At 37.1% G+C, this 19,091-nt stretch overlaps 1 protein-coding gene across 1 annotated transcript in view; it reads left to right on the forward strand.

Moving 5' to 3' along the window:
- HECTD2 (HECT domain E3 ubiquitin protein ligase 2) overlaps positions 1–19,091 on the forward strand; it is a 98,749-nt gene that overhangs the window by 50,362 nt on the left and 29,296 nt on the right. Inside the window, exons 6-7 of the mRNA XM_053585821.1 lie at positions 14,127–14,191; positions 17,404–17,449. Coding sequence (XP_053441796.1) covers positions 14,127–14,191; positions 17,404–17,449 — 111 coding nt within the window. The remainder of the gene's footprint in view (positions 1–14,126; positions 14,192–17,403; positions 17,450–19,091) is intronic.

Genomic DNA, 19,091 nt, shown 5'->3' on the forward strand with positions numbered 1-19,091 from the left:
GCCCAGGAGTTTGAGGTTGCAGTGAGCTATGATGATGCTGCTGCACTCCACCCATGGCAACAGAGTGAGACCCTATCTTAATAAATAAAGTTTTAAAAAATAGTCATAAATTCTTTACCTACGCCAATGTCAAAAGGATCATTTTTCCTACATTTTCTTCTAATATATTTATGGTTTTGGGTCTTACTTACAAGTCTTAATCCATCAGGGTGAGAAATAGAGATCCAGTTTCATTCTTCTTCTTTCCCAGCACCACTTATTGAAAGCGTATTGTTTCTCTGGTATATACTTTTGTCTGCCTTGTTGAAGATCACTTGATTGTAGGTATTTAGCTTTATTTCTGGGCTCTCTATTCTGTTCCATTGGTCTATATGTCGACTTCTATAACAGTATTATCCTGTTTTGGTTACTGTTGCCTTGTAGTATCATTTTAAGTTGAGCAGTGTGATGCCACCAGATTTGTTCTTTTTGCTTAGGATTGCTCTTAGAGTTGTATTTTTCTAATTCTGTGAAAAGTTGATGTTAGTATTTTGATAGGAATTGCATAAATCTGTATATTACTTTGGGCCATGTGGGAACCTTTAACAATATTAATTCTTCCAGCCCATAAACATGGGATGTTTTCTGTTTGCTTGTGTCATCTACAATTTCTTCCATCAGTGTTTTGCATTATACTTCTCCTTATAAAGATATCTTACCCCCTTGGTTAAGTATATTCCAAGGTATTTTATTTTATTTGTAGCTATTGTAAATGGGATTGAGTTCTTGATTTGATTCTCAGCTTGGTTGTTATCAGTATACAGAAATGCTACTAATTTGTATACATTGATTTTGTAACTTCACTGAATTTATTTATCAATTCTAGAAGTCTTTTGGAGGAGTCTTAGGTTTACAGAAAAATTGTGCAGAAATTATAATTTCCATGTACACCCTCCCCCATTCCTAACACAAATCCCAAAAATGTGTAACAATGTCTAATCAAGATAAAATAGCAGAAAACCAAAAATTAAGGGATATTATGTAAAACAAGTCATTCAAACTCTTAAAAAATATCAATATCATAAAAAAGGGGGAAAAAAGTATGAGGAGCAAGTCTAGATTAAAGGGAACTAAAGCGATATGACACCTAAATGCCATATATCCTCCTGGATTGGATCCTGGACTAAGAGGGAAAATTCTATCAAAAATGTTATTGAAACAATGGTAATTTGAATAAAGTCTGAAAATTATATAATAGATTATATCAGTGTTATATTTCTTGATTTTGTCAGTTGTACTGTTGTTATATAATGAATATACTTTTTCTTAAGAACTGTGCTAACTATTTAGAGATTAAAAAGGCTAACTTGTCTGAAATTTATATATACAGAAAATGAATGGTAATACACGTGTGAACTGTTAGTGATTGGAAAGTCTGATTGAAAGATACACAAAAGTTCTTTGTACTTTTTGGGCAACATTGCTGTAATTTTGAATTTATTAAAAATTAAAATTTCAGGCTGAGCACAATGGCTCATGTGTGTTATACTAGCACTTTGGGAGGCTAAAACAGAAGATTGCTTGAGGCTAGGCATTCAAGACCAACCTGGGCAACAGTAAGACCACAACTCTATAAAAAATAGAAAAATTAGCTGAGCATGTTGGCATAAACCTATAGTCTCAGCTACTTGGAAGGCCGAGGCAGGAGGATTACTGAAGCCCAGGAGTTTGAGGTTGCAGTGAGCTATGCTGATACTGTTACACTCAAGTCCTGGCAACAGAGTGAGACCCTATCTCAATAAATAAATAAAGTTTTTAAAAACAGTCAAAACTGGAAAGAAGGTCAATAAATATTCTCAATACTGATGTCACACTAAAAATAGGAGCTAAGTTTCATCCTAGGAATAAATTAAATAAGAGATCCCACGACATATCAGACACCCTGAAAGGGCACTAAGGTTTGCTCCAACTCTGAAGAGCTTTCTTTCCCCCCACTGACCTCACCATCTTATGCCCCTGCCACCAGCTTTCAGAAGGAAAATACAAATCCTTATTTAAGGGCTCTACGATTCTTATAGAATATCAAAAACTAAATTTATGATCAATAACCATTCAAATAAAAAAATTATGAATGCAAATCAGCAAAAAAATAACAAATTTAGATTCCCTAGGCCTTCAGGTATTGTGATAATCAACAATGAAACTAAGGTTTGGGCAGGAAATTCACCACTGTCTTTGATGAGATACAGTTAATTGATGATATTGCTAAGGGGTAGTCCATAAAGTTGTAGGGACAAATCCTATTTGGAATAGGTTTGAAAGAAAGGAGAGGAAGTAGAGGTAGTAAGTAAAGCTCACTCTTAAGAAGTTTCACTGTGAGGGGAAATAGAGAAATGAGGTGATAGCTGGAAAAGTACGTGGTCCAAAGAAGAGTTGCCATTAAGGGCACTATATTACTCAGGGTCCTAGAAGGAAATAGACAATGTACTCATATTGGTTAATTTGGGGAATGTTATTTACAATGTTGTTAGCAGAGTAAAGAAGCAGTACAGTATCCCAAGGAAGAATCAGAGATGGACTGTGGGGAGAGGCTACATTATGGGAGATGGGATTTTCAGTTAAGAGACACAGCAATCCCATGGCAGCCAGCTCATGGTGACCCTTCAGGTGGGGAGCTGAGGGAAGAAATTCTCCAACTCTGTCCTTTTCCATTTTCTGCTAATGCTCTCTCTTGACTTAACCCAAACAAATGACAAAAGACAAGTCTGACTGATGTAGTTGTTAGGAGTCAGCCTCCAAGCACATAGAGCAGGGTGGAGAAGAGTGGCTGTGGATGGACAAACAAGTGCCAATGACATTAGTCTGTGTTGTTATACTGAAGGGAGTGATTTAATAGAGAGGGAGAAATGGACGATACAGGAGAGATAAAGGAAAGCTGTAAACCACAGCCTTGACAAGATGAGAGGGGATGGGATAGGGGGCCCAAGTAAAGGGTATAGCCAACTAGTACCTATATTACTCAACCTTTTCCAAAATATAGAAAAAGAAGGAATGCTACCCAACACACTCTATGAAGCAAACATCATCTTGATCCCCAAACCAGTAAAAGACCCAATAAGAAAAGAAAATTATACACTAATATCACTAATGAATATTGATGCTAAAATACTCAATAAGATCCTAACAAACAGAATCCAAAAACACATCAAAAAAATCATACACCACGACCAAGTGGGATTTATCCCAGGGTCTCAAGGCCAGTTCAATATACCTAAATCTATAAATGTAATTCAGCACATAAACAAACCAAAAAATAAGGACCATATGATTCTTTCAATTCATGCAGAAAAAGCTTTTCATAATAACTAGCATCCCTTCATGATCAGAACACTTAAGAAAATTGGTATAGAAAGGACATTTCTTAAACTAATAGAGGCCATCTACAGCAAACCCACAGCCAATATTGTATTGAATGGAGTTAAATTGAAATCATTTCCACTTAGATCAGGAACAAGGCAAGGTTGCCCATTGTCTCCATTGCTCTTTAACATAGTAATGGAAGTTTTAGCCATTGCAATTAGGGAAGAAAAGGTGATCAAGGGTATCCACATAGGGTCAGAAGAGATCAAACTTTCACTCTTCCCAGATGATATGATCGTATATCTGGAAAACACTAGGGATTCTACTACAAAACTTTTAGAAGTGATCAAGGAATACAGCAATGTCGCAGGCTACAAAATCAATACCCATAAATCTGTAGCCTTTATATATACCAACAATAACCAAGATGAATAAACAGTCATGGACTCTATTCCTTTCACAGTAGTGCCAAAGAAGATGAAATATTTGGGAGTATACCTAACAAGAGACGTGAAAGATTTCTACAAAGAGAACTATGAAACTTTAAGAAAAGAAATAGCTGAATATGTTAACAAATGGAAAAACATACCATGCTCATGGCTGTGAAGAATTAACATTGTTAAAATGTCTATACTACCCAAAGCAATATACAATTTTAATGCAATCCCTATTAAAGCTCCACTGTCATACTTTAAAGATCTCAAAAAAAAAAATACTTCATTTTATATGGAATCAGAAAAAACCTTGAACAGCCAAGACATTACTCAGAAATAAAAACAAAGCAGGAGGAATCATGCTGCCAGACCTCAGACTATAGTATAAATCAATAGTGATCAAAACAGCATGGTACTGGCACAAAAACAGAGAGGTAGATGTATGGAACAGACTAGAGAACCAAGAGATGAACCCAGCTACTTACCATTATTTGATCTTTGACAAGCCAATGAATCCCCAACAATAAAAAAAAAAAAAAAATTCAGTAGGGAAAAGATTCCCTATTTAACAAATGGTGCTGGGTGAACTGGCTGGTGACCTATAGAAGACTGAAACTGGACCCACACCTTTCACATTAACTAAGATAGACTCTCACTGGATTAAAGATGTAAACTTAAAACACAAAACTATAAAATTACTACAAGAAAGTATAAGAAGGAGGTGGAGCAAGATGGCGGCCAAGTAACACCTTCCCTGCAACTGGGCATGGTGAGTCTGGGCAGATAAGACTCCAGGCATCTCTGGCTGGTGGGATCTGCCAATAGTCATCCCTTTGAGGATACAGGGAGTCAGCAAGGGACTTCTGGACCCCAAGAGGAGGACAAAAACAGTGGAAAACTGGCAAGTGGTTGCGTGTGTTCAATCAACCTAATCCCGCCGGCAGCTGTAAGTACAAGCAGCAGTGAGACTGCAAACCAGAAAGGCCTTACCTGTAAACTGTTCCATTGTTTTTGGACTTGGCACTCAGTTGAGCTGCCTTGAGGAGAGCTTGAGCAGGAGTGCGGAGAACTTTGGGCATAATCCAGGGCCCCAGACTGAGCCGCTGAGCTGGACAGAGGTAATAGTGTTCGGCTGTGGGCCACAGGGAGCCATTGTGAGAGAACTGTCCTGGAAAGCTCCACCCTCAGGGTCACAGAGCAAGGATTGGGTGGGAGCTAGTAACCTAGTGACTGAGCAGCCTTACAGGCTTAACCCTGAGGGGCAGAGTGAGACCAGTTTTGACACACTGGAGCCTCAGGCTGTTGCCTTGGGTAGAGTGCCGTGGTGTCACAGCTCATGGCAACCTCAAACTCCTGGCCTTGGTGCCACCCGGACCTCCATAAGACCTGCGCCGTGACCCCCGACCCGCGCCCACCAGGCCTCCGTATTCCCTGACCAGGAACTGCAGGAGCAGTGCAACCCTGCATCCTCCCTCCTGTACCCTCCCTGCCTCCACACTGGCCCGCTTGTCTGGCCAGGGACTCTGGTAGCCACGTGCCCTCTGGAGCCCTCCCTGCCTCTGCACAGTGCCCTTCTCCTGGCCAGAGACAGCTGGAGCCTTGGGCTTTCTGTGCCAAAGTCACTGGGTGCCAGGCACTCCCAGAACCGTGCGCACCACCTCCCACCCTGTTGCTGGATCCGGGTGTGTCACACTCTGGAGCTGCTTCCACACCCCAAACTCCCTGGCTGGGGCAGCCCCAGAGGAACTACACAGGGTCACTCCCTACAAAGATCCAGCAACGATAGAGGGATCCCGCTGGGGGCTAATCTTGGAGAGACACTACCCCAACTCTGAGGACAGCCAGAGGCAACGGTGAAAAACAATCATGAGACGAAATCAACAGAAAAACTCTGGCAATATGAATAATCAGAGTAGATCAACTCCCCCAAGGATCAATGGGGCAGACACAGCACAAGATCCCATGCACAAACAAATAGCTGAGATATCAGAAATCAAATTCAGAATGTGGATAGCAAATAAGATCGAATTAAAATTCCAAGCAGTAACCCAAAAGATATCTCAAGAATTCAATGAATTCAAAGACCAAATGACCAAGATTTTGACACAGTGAGACAAGAAGTTGCATCCCTCAAAGATCTGAGAAACACGATAGAATCCCTCAGTAACACAATGGGGCAAACAGAAGAAAGGATTTCTGACATTGAAGACAAAGCTTTCGAATGCTCCCAAACTCTCAAAGAGGAAGAGAAACGGAGGGCAAAAACAGATCACTCTCTCAGAGAGCTCTTGGATAATTCAAAGAAAACTAATATTCGTCTTATAGGGATCCCCGAAAGTGACAAAGTGGCTTTACAAGGCACAGAGTCTCTTCTCCATGAGATTATGAAGGAGAACTTTCCAGACATGCCAAGAGATTCTGAAATTCAGATAGCAGACAGTTTCAGAACTCCAGCATGACTCAACCCAAATAAGACATCCCCCAGACACATCATAATCAATTTCACTAAAGTTAATATGAAGGAGAAAATTCTGAAAGCTGCCAGATGAAAGAATACCATCACCTACAAGGGCAAGAATATTAGAATAACTGCAGATCTCTCTGCTGAAACCTTTCAAGCTAGAAGAGGATAGTCATCGACTTTTAATCTCCTAAAACAAAATAACTTTCAACCCAAGATCCTATACCCAGCTAAACTGATTTTCATTTATGACAGAGAAATTAAATACTTTAATGACATTCACATGTTGAAGAAATTGGCCATAACTAAACCAACTCTACAGGATATTCTCAGACCTATCCTCCATAAAGACCAGCGTAATCCTCCACCACAAAAGTAAACCCACCCAGAAAATTTTGATCAAATTCCAACTTCCACAGTCGCAAAAGGATTAAAAATGTCCACTGGACTCTCAAAAGCCTTATCAGTACTCTCAATTAATGTGAATGGTTTAAATTGTCCTCTAAAGAGGCACAGGTTGGCTGACTGGATATAAAAACTGAAGCCAGATATCTGCTACATACAAGAATCGCATCTTACATTAAAAGACAAATATAGAGTCAAGGTGAAGGGATGGTCATCTATACTCCAGGCAAATGGTAAGCAGAAAAAAGCAGGTGTTACAATCCTATTCGCAGATGCAATAGGCTTTAAACCAACTGAAATAAGGAAGGATAAGGATGGACACTTCATATTTGTTAAAGGTAATGCTCAATATGATGAGATTTCAATTATTAATATTTATGCACCCAACCAGAACACACCTCAATTTATAAGAGAAACTCTAACAGACACGAGCAACTTGATTTCCTCCAGTTCCATAGTAGTTGGAGATTTTAACACCCCTGTAGCAGTGCTGGATAGATCCTCCAAAAAGAAGCTAAGCAAAGAAATTTCAGATTTAAACGTAACCATTCAACATCTGGACTTAACAGACATCTACAGAACATTTCATCCCAACGAAACTGAATATACATTCTTCTCATCAGTCCATGGAACATACTCCAAAATCGACCACATCCTGGGCCACAAATCTAACATCAGCAAATTTAAAAAAATAGAAATTATTCCTTGCATCTTCTCAGACCATCGTGGAATAAAAGTTGAACTCAATAACAACAGGAACCTGCATACCCGTACAAAAACATGGAAGCTAAACAACCTTATGCTGAAGGATAGATGGATTATAGATGAGATTAAGAAGGAAATCACCAAATTTTTGGAACAAAGCAACAATCAAGACACGAATTACCAGAACCTCTGGGATACTGCCAAGGCAGTTCTAAGAGGGAAATTTATAGCACTGCAAGCCTTCCTCAAGAAAATGGAAAGAGTGGAAGTTAATAGCTTAATGGGACATCTCAAGAAACTGGAGAAGGAAGAATACTCCAACCCCAAACCCAGCAGAAGAAAAGAAATAACCAAAATCAGAGCAAAATTAAATGAAATTGAAAACAAAAGAATTATACAACAGATCATTAAATCCAAAAGTTGGTTTTTTGAAAAGATCAATAAAGTAGATAAACCTTTGGCCAACCTAACCAGGAAAAAAAGAGTAAAATCTCTAATTTCATCAATCAGAAATGGTAACGATGAAATAACAACAGACCCCTCAGAAATTAAAAAAATCCTGAATGAATACTATAAGAAACTCTGCTCTCAGAAATATGAAAATCTGAAAGACATCGACCAATACCTGGAAGTACGCCACCTACCAAGACTTAGCCAGAATGAAGTGGAAATGTTGAGCAGGCCTATATCAAGTTCTGAAATAGCATCAACTATACAAAATCTCCCTAAAAAGAAAAGCCCAGGACCAGATGGCTTTACGTCAGAATTCTACCAAACCTTTAAAGAAGAACTAGTACCTATATTTCTAAACCTCTTCCAAAATATAGAAAAGGAAGGAATAGTACCCAACACATTCTATGAAGCAAACATCCCCTTGATCCCCAAACCAGGGAAAGACCCAACAAGAAAAGAAAATTATAGACCAATATCACTAATGAATATTGATGCTAAAATACTCAATAAGATCCTAACAAACAGAATCCAAAAACACATCAAAATAATTATGCACCACGACCAAGTGGAATTTATCCCAGGTCTCAAGGCTGGTTCAATATACCTAAATCTATAAATGTAATTCAGTACATAAACAAACCAAAAAATAAGGACCATACGATTCTTTCAATTGATACAGAAAAAGCTTTTGATAATATCCAGCATCCCTTTATGATCAGAACACTTAAGAAAATTGGTATAGAAAGGACATTTCTTAAACTAATAGAGGCCATCTACAGCAAACCCACAGCCAATATCGTATTGAATGGAGTTAAATTGAAATCATTTCCACTTAGATCAGGAACAAGGCAAGGTTGCCCATTGTCTCCATTGCTCTTTAACATTGTAATGGAAGTTTTAGTCATTGCAGTTAGGGAAGAAAAGGCAATCAAGGGTATCCACATAGGGTCAGAAGAGATCAAACTTTCATTCTTCACAGATGATATGATCATATATCTGGGAAACACTAGGGATTCTACTAAAAAACTTTTAGAAGTGATCAAGTAATACAGCAATGTCTGTAATACAGTAATACAGCAAGGTTGCCCATTGTCTCCATTGCTCTTTAACATTGTAATGGAAGTTTTAGTCATTGCAGTTAGGGAAGAAAAGGCAATCAAGGGTATCCACATAGGGTCAGAAGAGATCAAACTTTCATTCTTCACAGATGATATGATCATATATCTGGGAAACACTAGGGATTCTACTAAAAAACTTTTAGAAGTGATCAAGTAATACAGCAATGTCTCAGGCTACAAAATCAATACCCATAAATCTCTAGCCTTTATATATACCAACAATAACCAAGCCGAAAAAACAGTCAAGGACTCTATTCCATTCACAGTAGTGCCAAAGAAGATGAAATATTTGGGAGTATACCTAACAAAGGACGTGAAAGATCTCTACAAAGAGAACTGTGAAACTTTAAGAAAAGAAATAGCTGAATATGTTAACAAATGGAAAAACATACCATGCTCATGGCTGGGAAGAATCAACATTGTTAAAATGTCTGTACTACCCAAAACAATATATAATTTTAATGCAATTCCTATTAAAGCTCCATTGTCATATTTTAAAGATCTTGAAAAAATAATACTTCATTTTATATGGAATCAGAAAAAAACCTGAATAGCCAAAACATTACTCAGCAATAAAAACACAGCAGGAGGAATCACGCTACCAGACCTGAGACTGTACTATAAATCGATAGTGATCAAAACAGCATGGTATTGGCACAAAAACAGAAATAGATATCTGGAACAGAATAGAGAACCAAGAGATGAACCCAGCTACTTACCGCTATTTGATCTTTGACAAGCCAATTAAAAACATTCAGTGGGAAAAAGACTCCCTATTTAGCAAATGGTGCTGGGTGAACTGGCTGGCAACCTGTAGAGACTGAAACTGGACCCGCACCTTTCACCATTAACTAAGATAGACTCTCACTGGATAAAAGATTTAAACTTAAGACGTGAAACTATAAAAATACTTGAAGAAAGTGCAGGGAAAACTCTTGAAGGAATCGGCCTGGGTGAATATTTTATGAGGAGGACTCCCCAGGCAATTGAAGCAGTATCAAAAACACACTAGTGGGACCTGATCAAAGTAAAAAGCTTCTGCACAGGTGGCGCCTGTGGCTCAGTCAGTGAGGCGCCGGCCCCATATACTGAGGGTGGCGGGTTCAAACCTGGCCCTGGCCAAACTGCAACCAAAAAATAGCCGGGCGTTGTGGCGAGCGCCTGTAGTCCCAGCTACTCTGGAGGCTGAGGCAAGAGAATCGCTTAAGCCCAGGAGTTGGAGGTTGCTGTGAGCTGTGTGAGGCCATGGCACTCTACTGAGGGCCATGAAGTGAGACTCTGTCTCTACAAAAAAAAAAAAAAAAATCTCCTGCACAGCCAAGAACATAGTAAGAAAGCAAGCAGACAGCCCTCAGAATGGGAGAAAATATTTGCAGGTTATACCTCCAATAAAGGTCTAATAACCAGAATCCACAGAGAACTCAAACATATTAGCAAGAAAAGAACATGTGATCCCATCTCAGGGTGGGCAAGGGACTTGAAGAGAAACTTCTCTAAAGAAGACAGACGCATGATCTACAAACACATGAAAAAAGCTCATCATCCTTAATCATCAGAGAAATGCAAATCGAAACTACTTTGAGATATCACCTAACCCCAGTAAGATTAGCCCATATCACAAAATCCCAAAACCAGAAATGGAGAAAAGGGAACACTTCTACACTGCTGGTGGGAATGCAAACTAATACGTTCCTTCTGGAAGGATGTTTGGAGAATACTTAGAAACCTAAAAATAGACCTGCCATTCGATCCTATAATTTCTTTACTAGGGTTATACCCAAAAGACTAAAAATCACAATATAACAAAGACATCTGTACCAGAATGTTTATTGCAGCCCAATTCATAATTGCTAAGTCTTGGAAGAAGCCCAAGTGCCCATCAACCCACGAATGGACTAGCAAATTGTGGTACATGTATGCCATGGAATATTATGCAGCCTTAAAGAAAGATGGAGACTTTACCTCTTTCATGTTTACATGGATGGAGCTGGAACATATTCTTCTTAGCAAGGTATCTCAGGAATGGAAGAAAAAGTATCCAATGTACTCAGCCCTACTATGAAGCTAAATTATAGCTTTCACATGAAGGCTATAACCCAACTATAGCACAAGACTATGAGGAAAGGGCGAAGGGAGGGTGGAGGGAAGGTAATGGGTGGGGCCACACCTACGGTGCATCTTAGAATGGGTACAGGCAAAACTTACTAAAGGCAGAATACAAATGTCTACGTACAATTACTAAGAAAATGCCATGAAATCTACGTTGAACAGTTTGATAAGAATATTTCAGATTGTATATGAAACCAGCACATTGTACCCCTTGATTTCTCTAATGTACACAGGTATGATTTAACAATAAAAGTAAAAAAAGAAAAGAAGATTTAAAAAAAAAGTACAGGGAAAACACTTGAAAAAAATCAGCCTGGGTGAATATTTTATGAGGAGGACATCCCCCCATCCCCCGGGCAATTGAAACAGCACCAAAAATACACTACTGGGACCTGATCAAACTAAACAGCTTCTGCACAGCCAAGAACACTTTAAGTAAAGCAAGCAGACAGCCCTCAGAATGGGAGAAGATATTTGCAGGTTATGTCTCCTACAAAGGTTTAATAACCAGAATCCACAGAGAATTCAAATGTATTAGCAAGAAAAGAACAAGTGAACCCATCTCAGAGTGGGCAAGGGACTTGAAGAGAAACTTCTCTGAAGAAGACATGCACACGGCCTACAGACATATGAAAAAATGCTCATAATCCTTAATCATCAGAGAAATGCAAATCAAAACCACTTTGAGATGTCATCTAACTCCAGTAAGATTAGCCCACATCACAAAATCCCCAAACCAGAGATGTTGGTGTGGATGTGGAGAAAAGGGAACACTTCTACACTGCTGGTCGGAATGCAAACTAATACGTTCTTTTTGGAAAGATGTTTGGAGAATACTTAGAGATCTAAAAATAGACCTGCCATTCAATCCTACGATTCCTCTACTAGGTATATAACCAGAAGAACAGAAATCACAAAAAACAAAGATATTTGTACCAGAATGTTTATTGCAGCCCAACTCATAATTGCAAAGTCATGGAAGAAGCCCAAGTGCCCTTCAACCCATGAATGGATTAATAAATTGTGGTATGGGTACACCAGGGAATATTATGCAGCCTTAAAGAAAGATGGAGACTTTACCTCTTTCATGCTTACAAGGATGGAGGTTGAACATATTCTTCTTAGCAAAGTATCTCAAGAATAGAAGAAAAAGTATCCAATGTACTCAGCCCTACTATGAAACCCAATTTATAGCTTTCATATGAAAGCTATAACCCAATTATAGCCCAAGAAGAAGGGGAAAGGGAGGGGAGTAGAGGATGGGTAGAGCAAGGGTACATGGTGGGACCACACCAATGGTGCATCTTACAAGGTTACATGTGAAATTTACTAAGTGTAGAATATAAATGTCTTAACAGTATAACTAAGAAAATACCATGAAGGCTATATTAACCAGTTAGATAAAAGTATTTCAAATTGTATATAAAACCAGCATATTGTACCCCATGATTGCATTAATGTACACAGCTATGATTTAAAAAAAAGGTATAGCCTTGGTCTAGTGCAGGTGCAAATACATTAGTGCTGACAGTGGGAGAATGAGTGTTACCATCTGAGTGCATCTGTTTTAATCTCTGAAGTGTGTGGCAAGGTCATAACAGAGTGATGATGGGAAGGAGATGCTAAAGATTTGAAGAATGAGGAAAAGATTTGAAATGCAGTTGTCTTGGATAGTAGAAAAGTAAATGAACTAGAGAAATGTTATAGGACTGTCCTTTTGAGATTTGTGGTCATATACTTAAAGCGTGTCCATTGGCTAGCACTGCAGTCCCAACCCCCAGGCTGCAGACTGGTACCCGTCTGCGACCTGTTGGGAACTGGGCTGCACAGGAGGTGAGCAGTGGTCCAGGAAGCCAACTGTCATCTCTGTTTACAGCTGCTCCTCGTCACTTGCATCACCACCTGAGCTCCACCTCCTGTCAGATCAGCAGCAGTATTAGATTCTCAGAGGAGCACAAACCCTACTGTAAACTGCACAAACCAGGGATTGAAGTTGGGTGTTCCTTATGAGACTCTCATGCCTTAATGATCTGAAGTAGAGGCGTAATGTGCTGGACTTATCCCAAAACTACCCTCCACCCCTTTCTGTGGAGAAATTGTCTTTCATGAAACTGGTCCCTGGTGCTAAAAAGGTTGGGGACCTCTGGGTTAGCACATCTGTTTGCTTTTTCTCCTGTAGCTTTTGTTGCACAGGGGCAAGCACTTGAGGAGTAGTGTTGACTTTCTAGTTATGAAGGGTCACTATAAACAGAGGAAGAGAAAGGAATGATGTATCACACATATATGTATATATAGTATAACTTAAAAGCTAGGCTGAATGAGTGCTAACAGACATGTCTTGGAAGTCATGGTTGTGGTTTTAAATAAATTTATAATAGATTTATTAGAGATACTTTCTTGGCATTTGCCTCTTATTACATATAACAATACATGTAACAATACAACACAGAAATTTTACTGATTTTTTTGAAGTTTTTAGTTAATGAAGCTTTTTACTATTATTTCTTAAAGGCTAAAGTACTATCTTGTATTTCGTTTTCATTTATTCTCATTCAAGATATTTGGTAGTTAAGAGTTTTTCACTATTTGAATTATTAAACTATAAAATCATGTTATCTTATTCCTTTTTATAATCTTTCCTTAAATTTAAAAATCTTTATCTTGTTATGTTTAATTAAACATAATTTGGTTATACTTAATCCTGAATCGTGGGTTAAGTATAACTTGGTAGAAGGACTAAATATATACAATTATTTCATATTGCTAAACATGCTACTCTTGGATTCATGTTTATGATTTTATCCGGTTAAGTCAAGAAAAGCAAAATTGTTTTTCATTTAAATAAACTGTTGTTGGTCATCAAAGGACCCCACATATGTTTATGCAGGCTGTGACACAACACACACCAGGGAGCATTGTCCCTGTAATCTTACATCTTTGGTGCTCCCTAGAGTTCTCAAAAGTAAAATCGATACTACCATAAGCATCAGTCCCTAGTCATCAGGTTTGATGTTTAACTACTAAAACAGATGTGTGTATATATAATTAACATATAAGTCATCTAAGTAGCAAATCCTAATTACCTTTTTCTTTTACCTACAGCCTCAAGACATTCAGAAGACAGTATTAAAGGGAACCATTAACAATCTTTTACGAGAATGGAAAGGGTAATTGTAACCAATATTTACAATATTTAGCTAATCAGTATACAGCAGGCATCCTCAAACTTTTTAAACAGGGGGCCAATTCCCTGACCCTCAGACTGTTGGAGGGCCAGACTACAGTTTAAAAAAAAACAAAACTATGAACAAATTCCTATGCACACTGCACGTATCTTATTTTGAAGTAAAAAGCAAAACGGGAAGAAATACAATTCACACTGCTTCATGTGGCCCGGGGGCCACAGTTTGAGGACGCCTGGTATAGAGGTTTAACTTACACATCTAATATATCTTTAATATGCAGAGGGTACCAAAAAGTTTATACATATTTTTAGAAAGGAAAAAACTGTATTAAAATTGTAATACTCAAGTCATGTTTGAGTTCTGCAAGAGATACTAGATACAATATATAAGATAACTGATGTTATTGGTATATATTGAGTATTAACAATTTTAATACAGTTTTTTCCTTTCTTAAAATGTGTACACATTTTGTATATGTGTGTGTATTTTACCCTTGCAAAAGATTTTACTTGAGTTATGATAACATAGCAGAAAGGAATTTAAACCATTTGCAACAAAGCTATTTAACTTGAGATTTGTGACTTCTCAGGAGGAATCATAGATAGGAATCAGAAGATCTATGAATCTTCTAAAATTGTTTGCAAAGTTTTTTGTGTACAGCTATATACTTGTATATGCTTTACAGAAACTGGATGAGTGCTCCTGTTAGTAACCTCCGTGAAGTAATGAGCATTAAATTTAGCATTGGAATTCATGGTAGTCAGAGCAATATTTTTCTAATTTCTAATATAAGGAAACCTCAGGTTAGCTACTGAAATATTTTTTTCCTCAGAACTAAATATTAAGTCCTTGTATAAGGAATTATGGAAAATTTAATTGATAATGTTTTCAACTATAAATATAACAAAATATGTACTTTTAAAAGTATATAGTACTTAAATTTGTTAATTAAATAATAGTTTCTATTAAAGCCAAAGAAATGCTGTTAAATTATAATTCAAATGTTCATAATAAGCCCAGTTTAAAAATAATATCTAACTAGAACTTTTAAGTGTAATATTAAATATACCTATATATTTTAATAATATTATAATGATTTGCTAAGAAATTTATGCTTATTAGAAAGAATACAGTTAGCCGGCCATTGTGGTGGGTGCCTGTAATCCCAGCTACTCGGGAGGCTGAGGCAAGAGAATCGCCTAAGCCCAAGGATTTGGAGGTTGCTGTGAGCTGTGACACCACGGCATTCTACCGAGGGTTAGTACGTGAGACTCTGTCTCAAAAAAAAAATAATAATAAAATAAATAAATAAATAGAAAGAATACAGAGAAGGCAGAGAAGTATAAGCAATGCCCAGGTATTACAGACGAGATAGGTTCTGTAGGCTTGTTCTTACACTGAATTTGTAATAAGTTGGAATAGGTACATTTGCCTATTACCTGTAATAACCTCTGTTCTAAGTGCAAGTTGAATGTAAGTCAGATGTTTGTAACTCAGGGACTGCCTGTATAAAGAAGAAAGTTAAAATGTTAACATTTTATACTTTAATACCTTTTCCCTAGTCATTTTTTAAAAATAATTGAAAGCATGCTATATGTTAAAAATGTGATTTTTTTACTTAAGAGTATTTTTTCTAATTTATAATCCTAGTAATTAGTTTGCATTTTCTTTTTTAAACCACCTTTTTAATGTCTGCCTAATAACCTAGACTACAAATGTACTATAACTTATGTAACTATTCTTCAATAATGGTATTTATATGAATAATGCCACAATGAATATTTTGTATAAAAATCTTCTTTTCTGAGTGTTTACCTAGAATTTTCCTGGAAGTAGAATTACTGCATCAGGGTGTAAGCTTTTTAAGACACTTAACACATTCTGCCAAATTACTTTCCAAAGTATACTCATAGCAGTAGAGGGTCTGACTGAGTCCTTAATAGTAGTTCCTTTTTATAAAACTTGGCCTAAGATTATATGTAAAAATAAAAAATAAAAATACTTGGCCTCAGTTAATTAATGAAAAATGGATCTCATTTTATGTACTTTTTCTTAATACTAATATGGTTAACATTTTGTCATTTATTAACTATATTTCTTTTATAAATTATCCACATACTTTTACCTTTTTATTGCAGATTTGTCTGTTTTTCTATTTGTAACCCTTGTTTATTATATTAAGAAAATTAACCTTTTTGTGTGATATGTATTAATATTTTCCTATATTTCTTTGAAAAAACTAGTTACTTGCTTCATGAGAAAAAAAAACCCTATTACTTCTCAATTAAGCATCTGAGGACTAAAGAGTTAAGCCCAAATTGGGAGTTCACTACATCCTAAGTATTATAGTAAAAATATCATCAAAAACATTCTACAAAATCAAACCCACTCCATACTATTTGTTTTTCATGCCTAGTAATTCATGTGGGCATAAAAGATACTGCAGAGATTATGAAGTTCTAGGTGTGACAGGAAAGGACTTGGAGGCAAAGATGATGGATTAAATAGATCTTAAGCAGGTAAGAAAGAAAACACTTGCCAGGTGTGGTGGCTCACGCCTGTAATCCTAGCACTCTGGGAGGCCACCACTGGTGGATTGCCTGAGTAAGAGGAAGAACCTGTCTCTAAAAATAGCCGGGTGTTGTGGCAGGCAACTATAGTCCCAGCTACTCGGGAGGCTGAGGCAAGAGAATTGCTTGAGCCCAAAAGTTTGAGATTGCTGTGAGCTATGACACCATGGCACTCTACCCATGGTGACAAAATGAGACTATCTCAGATAGAGACATTCTGCCTCTATTCCTTCAGGAATGAACCTATAAACACAAGCATAATTTCTTTCTTTAATGCATAAAAATTTTAAGTAAAGATTATCCCTCACTAAAACAGAAACATAAGCATTATAAAATTGTTGATTATTTATTACACTTTGCTATTTCCCGAGCCATCATGTTTACCTCACAAATGGTATAGCCTAAACAACTCAGTCCTTAGTTGTCTTCGGAAGCTGGGATAGGCACAAAAGAACCTGCATTCTAGCATACTTTGATCATGTTATTGTCTCAGTGATAATCCATATTAATTTGTTTAGTTTTTTGGCTTGTCTCAACTCACTTCTGTTAGAAGCATTTTTTTGTCTTTTAAAATTAGATACTAGGAGATAAACATTCAATCACCTATGCTTATGTCTTTTTCAGTCCACGAACAAAAGATGATCTCAGAGCATATTTTGTACTTTTACAGGTAAGAGAGCCAGAACTTAGTTAAAGTTGTCTAATACTATTCTATCTCTGCATGTCTTAGTGAAATGGTATAAAATAATAAGTATCATTTTGGGCAATGTTATCGATACTTTTTAAAATTATAGTTACTTGTAACCAGAAGATTAAAGCTGTAACAAATAACCAGAAGCTAAATCATATGGGATTAAATTTTTTATTTAGTTTTTGCTTACCCGACACAGTATTCAGAAACCAACAAAATGGAAGCACTTCCTTCTCTATTCAGGTCTCCTTTTATGTAACTAGTTTTACTGGGCTCCAGGATTTTCTTTTTTTCCTCCCATACAGTAGATCTTTCACTTCTCTGTGTATTTTTCAGTAATGTTTAAGTTAGACTTCTAATGCAAAGATAAAAGTTGTTGTTTCTATTTGCTATAAAGCAAAGATGGTTAATTTCTTTTTCTTGGGCAATATGGATTCCTGGATACAGAAATAAAGTCCAAACAAATGGAAAAGTAATTTTTATTTTTTGTTATTTCTTGCTAAAGAAATATATTATTAACATAGCACACTATATTTGCATTGTTATTTTTGATTTATGAAAGTATTATCTCACTTAAAGGGTTGAAGAATTATATCAAATAAGATATAATGTTAGTTCAATATTATGTCCAAGGAAAGGAAATATGCAGAGCAAGGATAGAAAAGTGGGAATTAGGAAAAGAGAAAAAGTGAAAAATAGGGGAGAAAATAACCAAAAGGTAATGTAAAGAGGTCAAATGGAGAGGTAAGAGGAGCCACAAGTGGGGGGCGGGGGGAGAAGAATAAACATATGTAGAGATATTAAAAGCTAGAAAAATAACACGAAGCTCAATTTTTTAGGTGAGTATAATAGTCGTCAACAAGGTCTGCTCATGATATCCTGATCTTTTCAACCGTAATCACTGTATAAAGTTACCAACTGAGGATCACTTCCTATTTTATATATATATGTGTGTGTGTGTGTGTGTATTTATCTATTGTTTGGGATTTATCGAAGGTACAAAGAATTAGGTTACACTGATGATCACTTCCTATTTTTGAATTATCTTGCTAATTAGTCAGTTTTGAAAAACACCTGCTGCTCTTTTTTAGTTTATTTTTCAATATATTTATTTTTTCCATGGTATGCTGAAAGGTACATTGTGCTAGAGTTTAAATTTTGGAAACATAACTAAAGGTTTTGCTTAGTTTACAAGCAATCCTTCAGTGTCCCTTTAGTGTTTAAATGTTATCAGAAGCTATTATGAGCTTCTTGCCTTGTTCTTTGTGAAATATGAGGCTAACTCATTTTACAATGCCAACGAGCTTTAACAATGAACTTTTATTTCATTTTTCTAACATTCTTTTTACTTTTAATCAAGAAAAAACTAGGTTTTTGTTTAATTGAGTGATAGTGATTGGCACTTTTTATGAAGGTCCTTTACATGCACTTTTTTTTAATACTTAAAATAACCCTTAAGAAAGATAGTATCGGGCGGCGCCTGTGGCTCAGTGAGTAGGGCGCCGGCCCCATGTGCCGAGGGTGGTGGGTTCAAACCCAGCCCCGGTCAAACTGCAACAGAAAAATAGCTGGGCGTTGTGGCGGGCGCCTGTAATCCCAGCTGCTCGGGAGGCTGAGGCAA

The sequence above is a fragment of the Nycticebus coucang genome, chromosome 3, assembly GCF_027406575.1.
Source record: "Nycticebus coucang isolate mNycCou1 chromosome 3, mNycCou1.pri, whole genome shotgun sequence".
NCBI classification, from domain to species: Eukaryota; Metazoa; Chordata; class Mammalia; order Primates; family Lorisidae; genus Nycticebus; species Nycticebus coucang.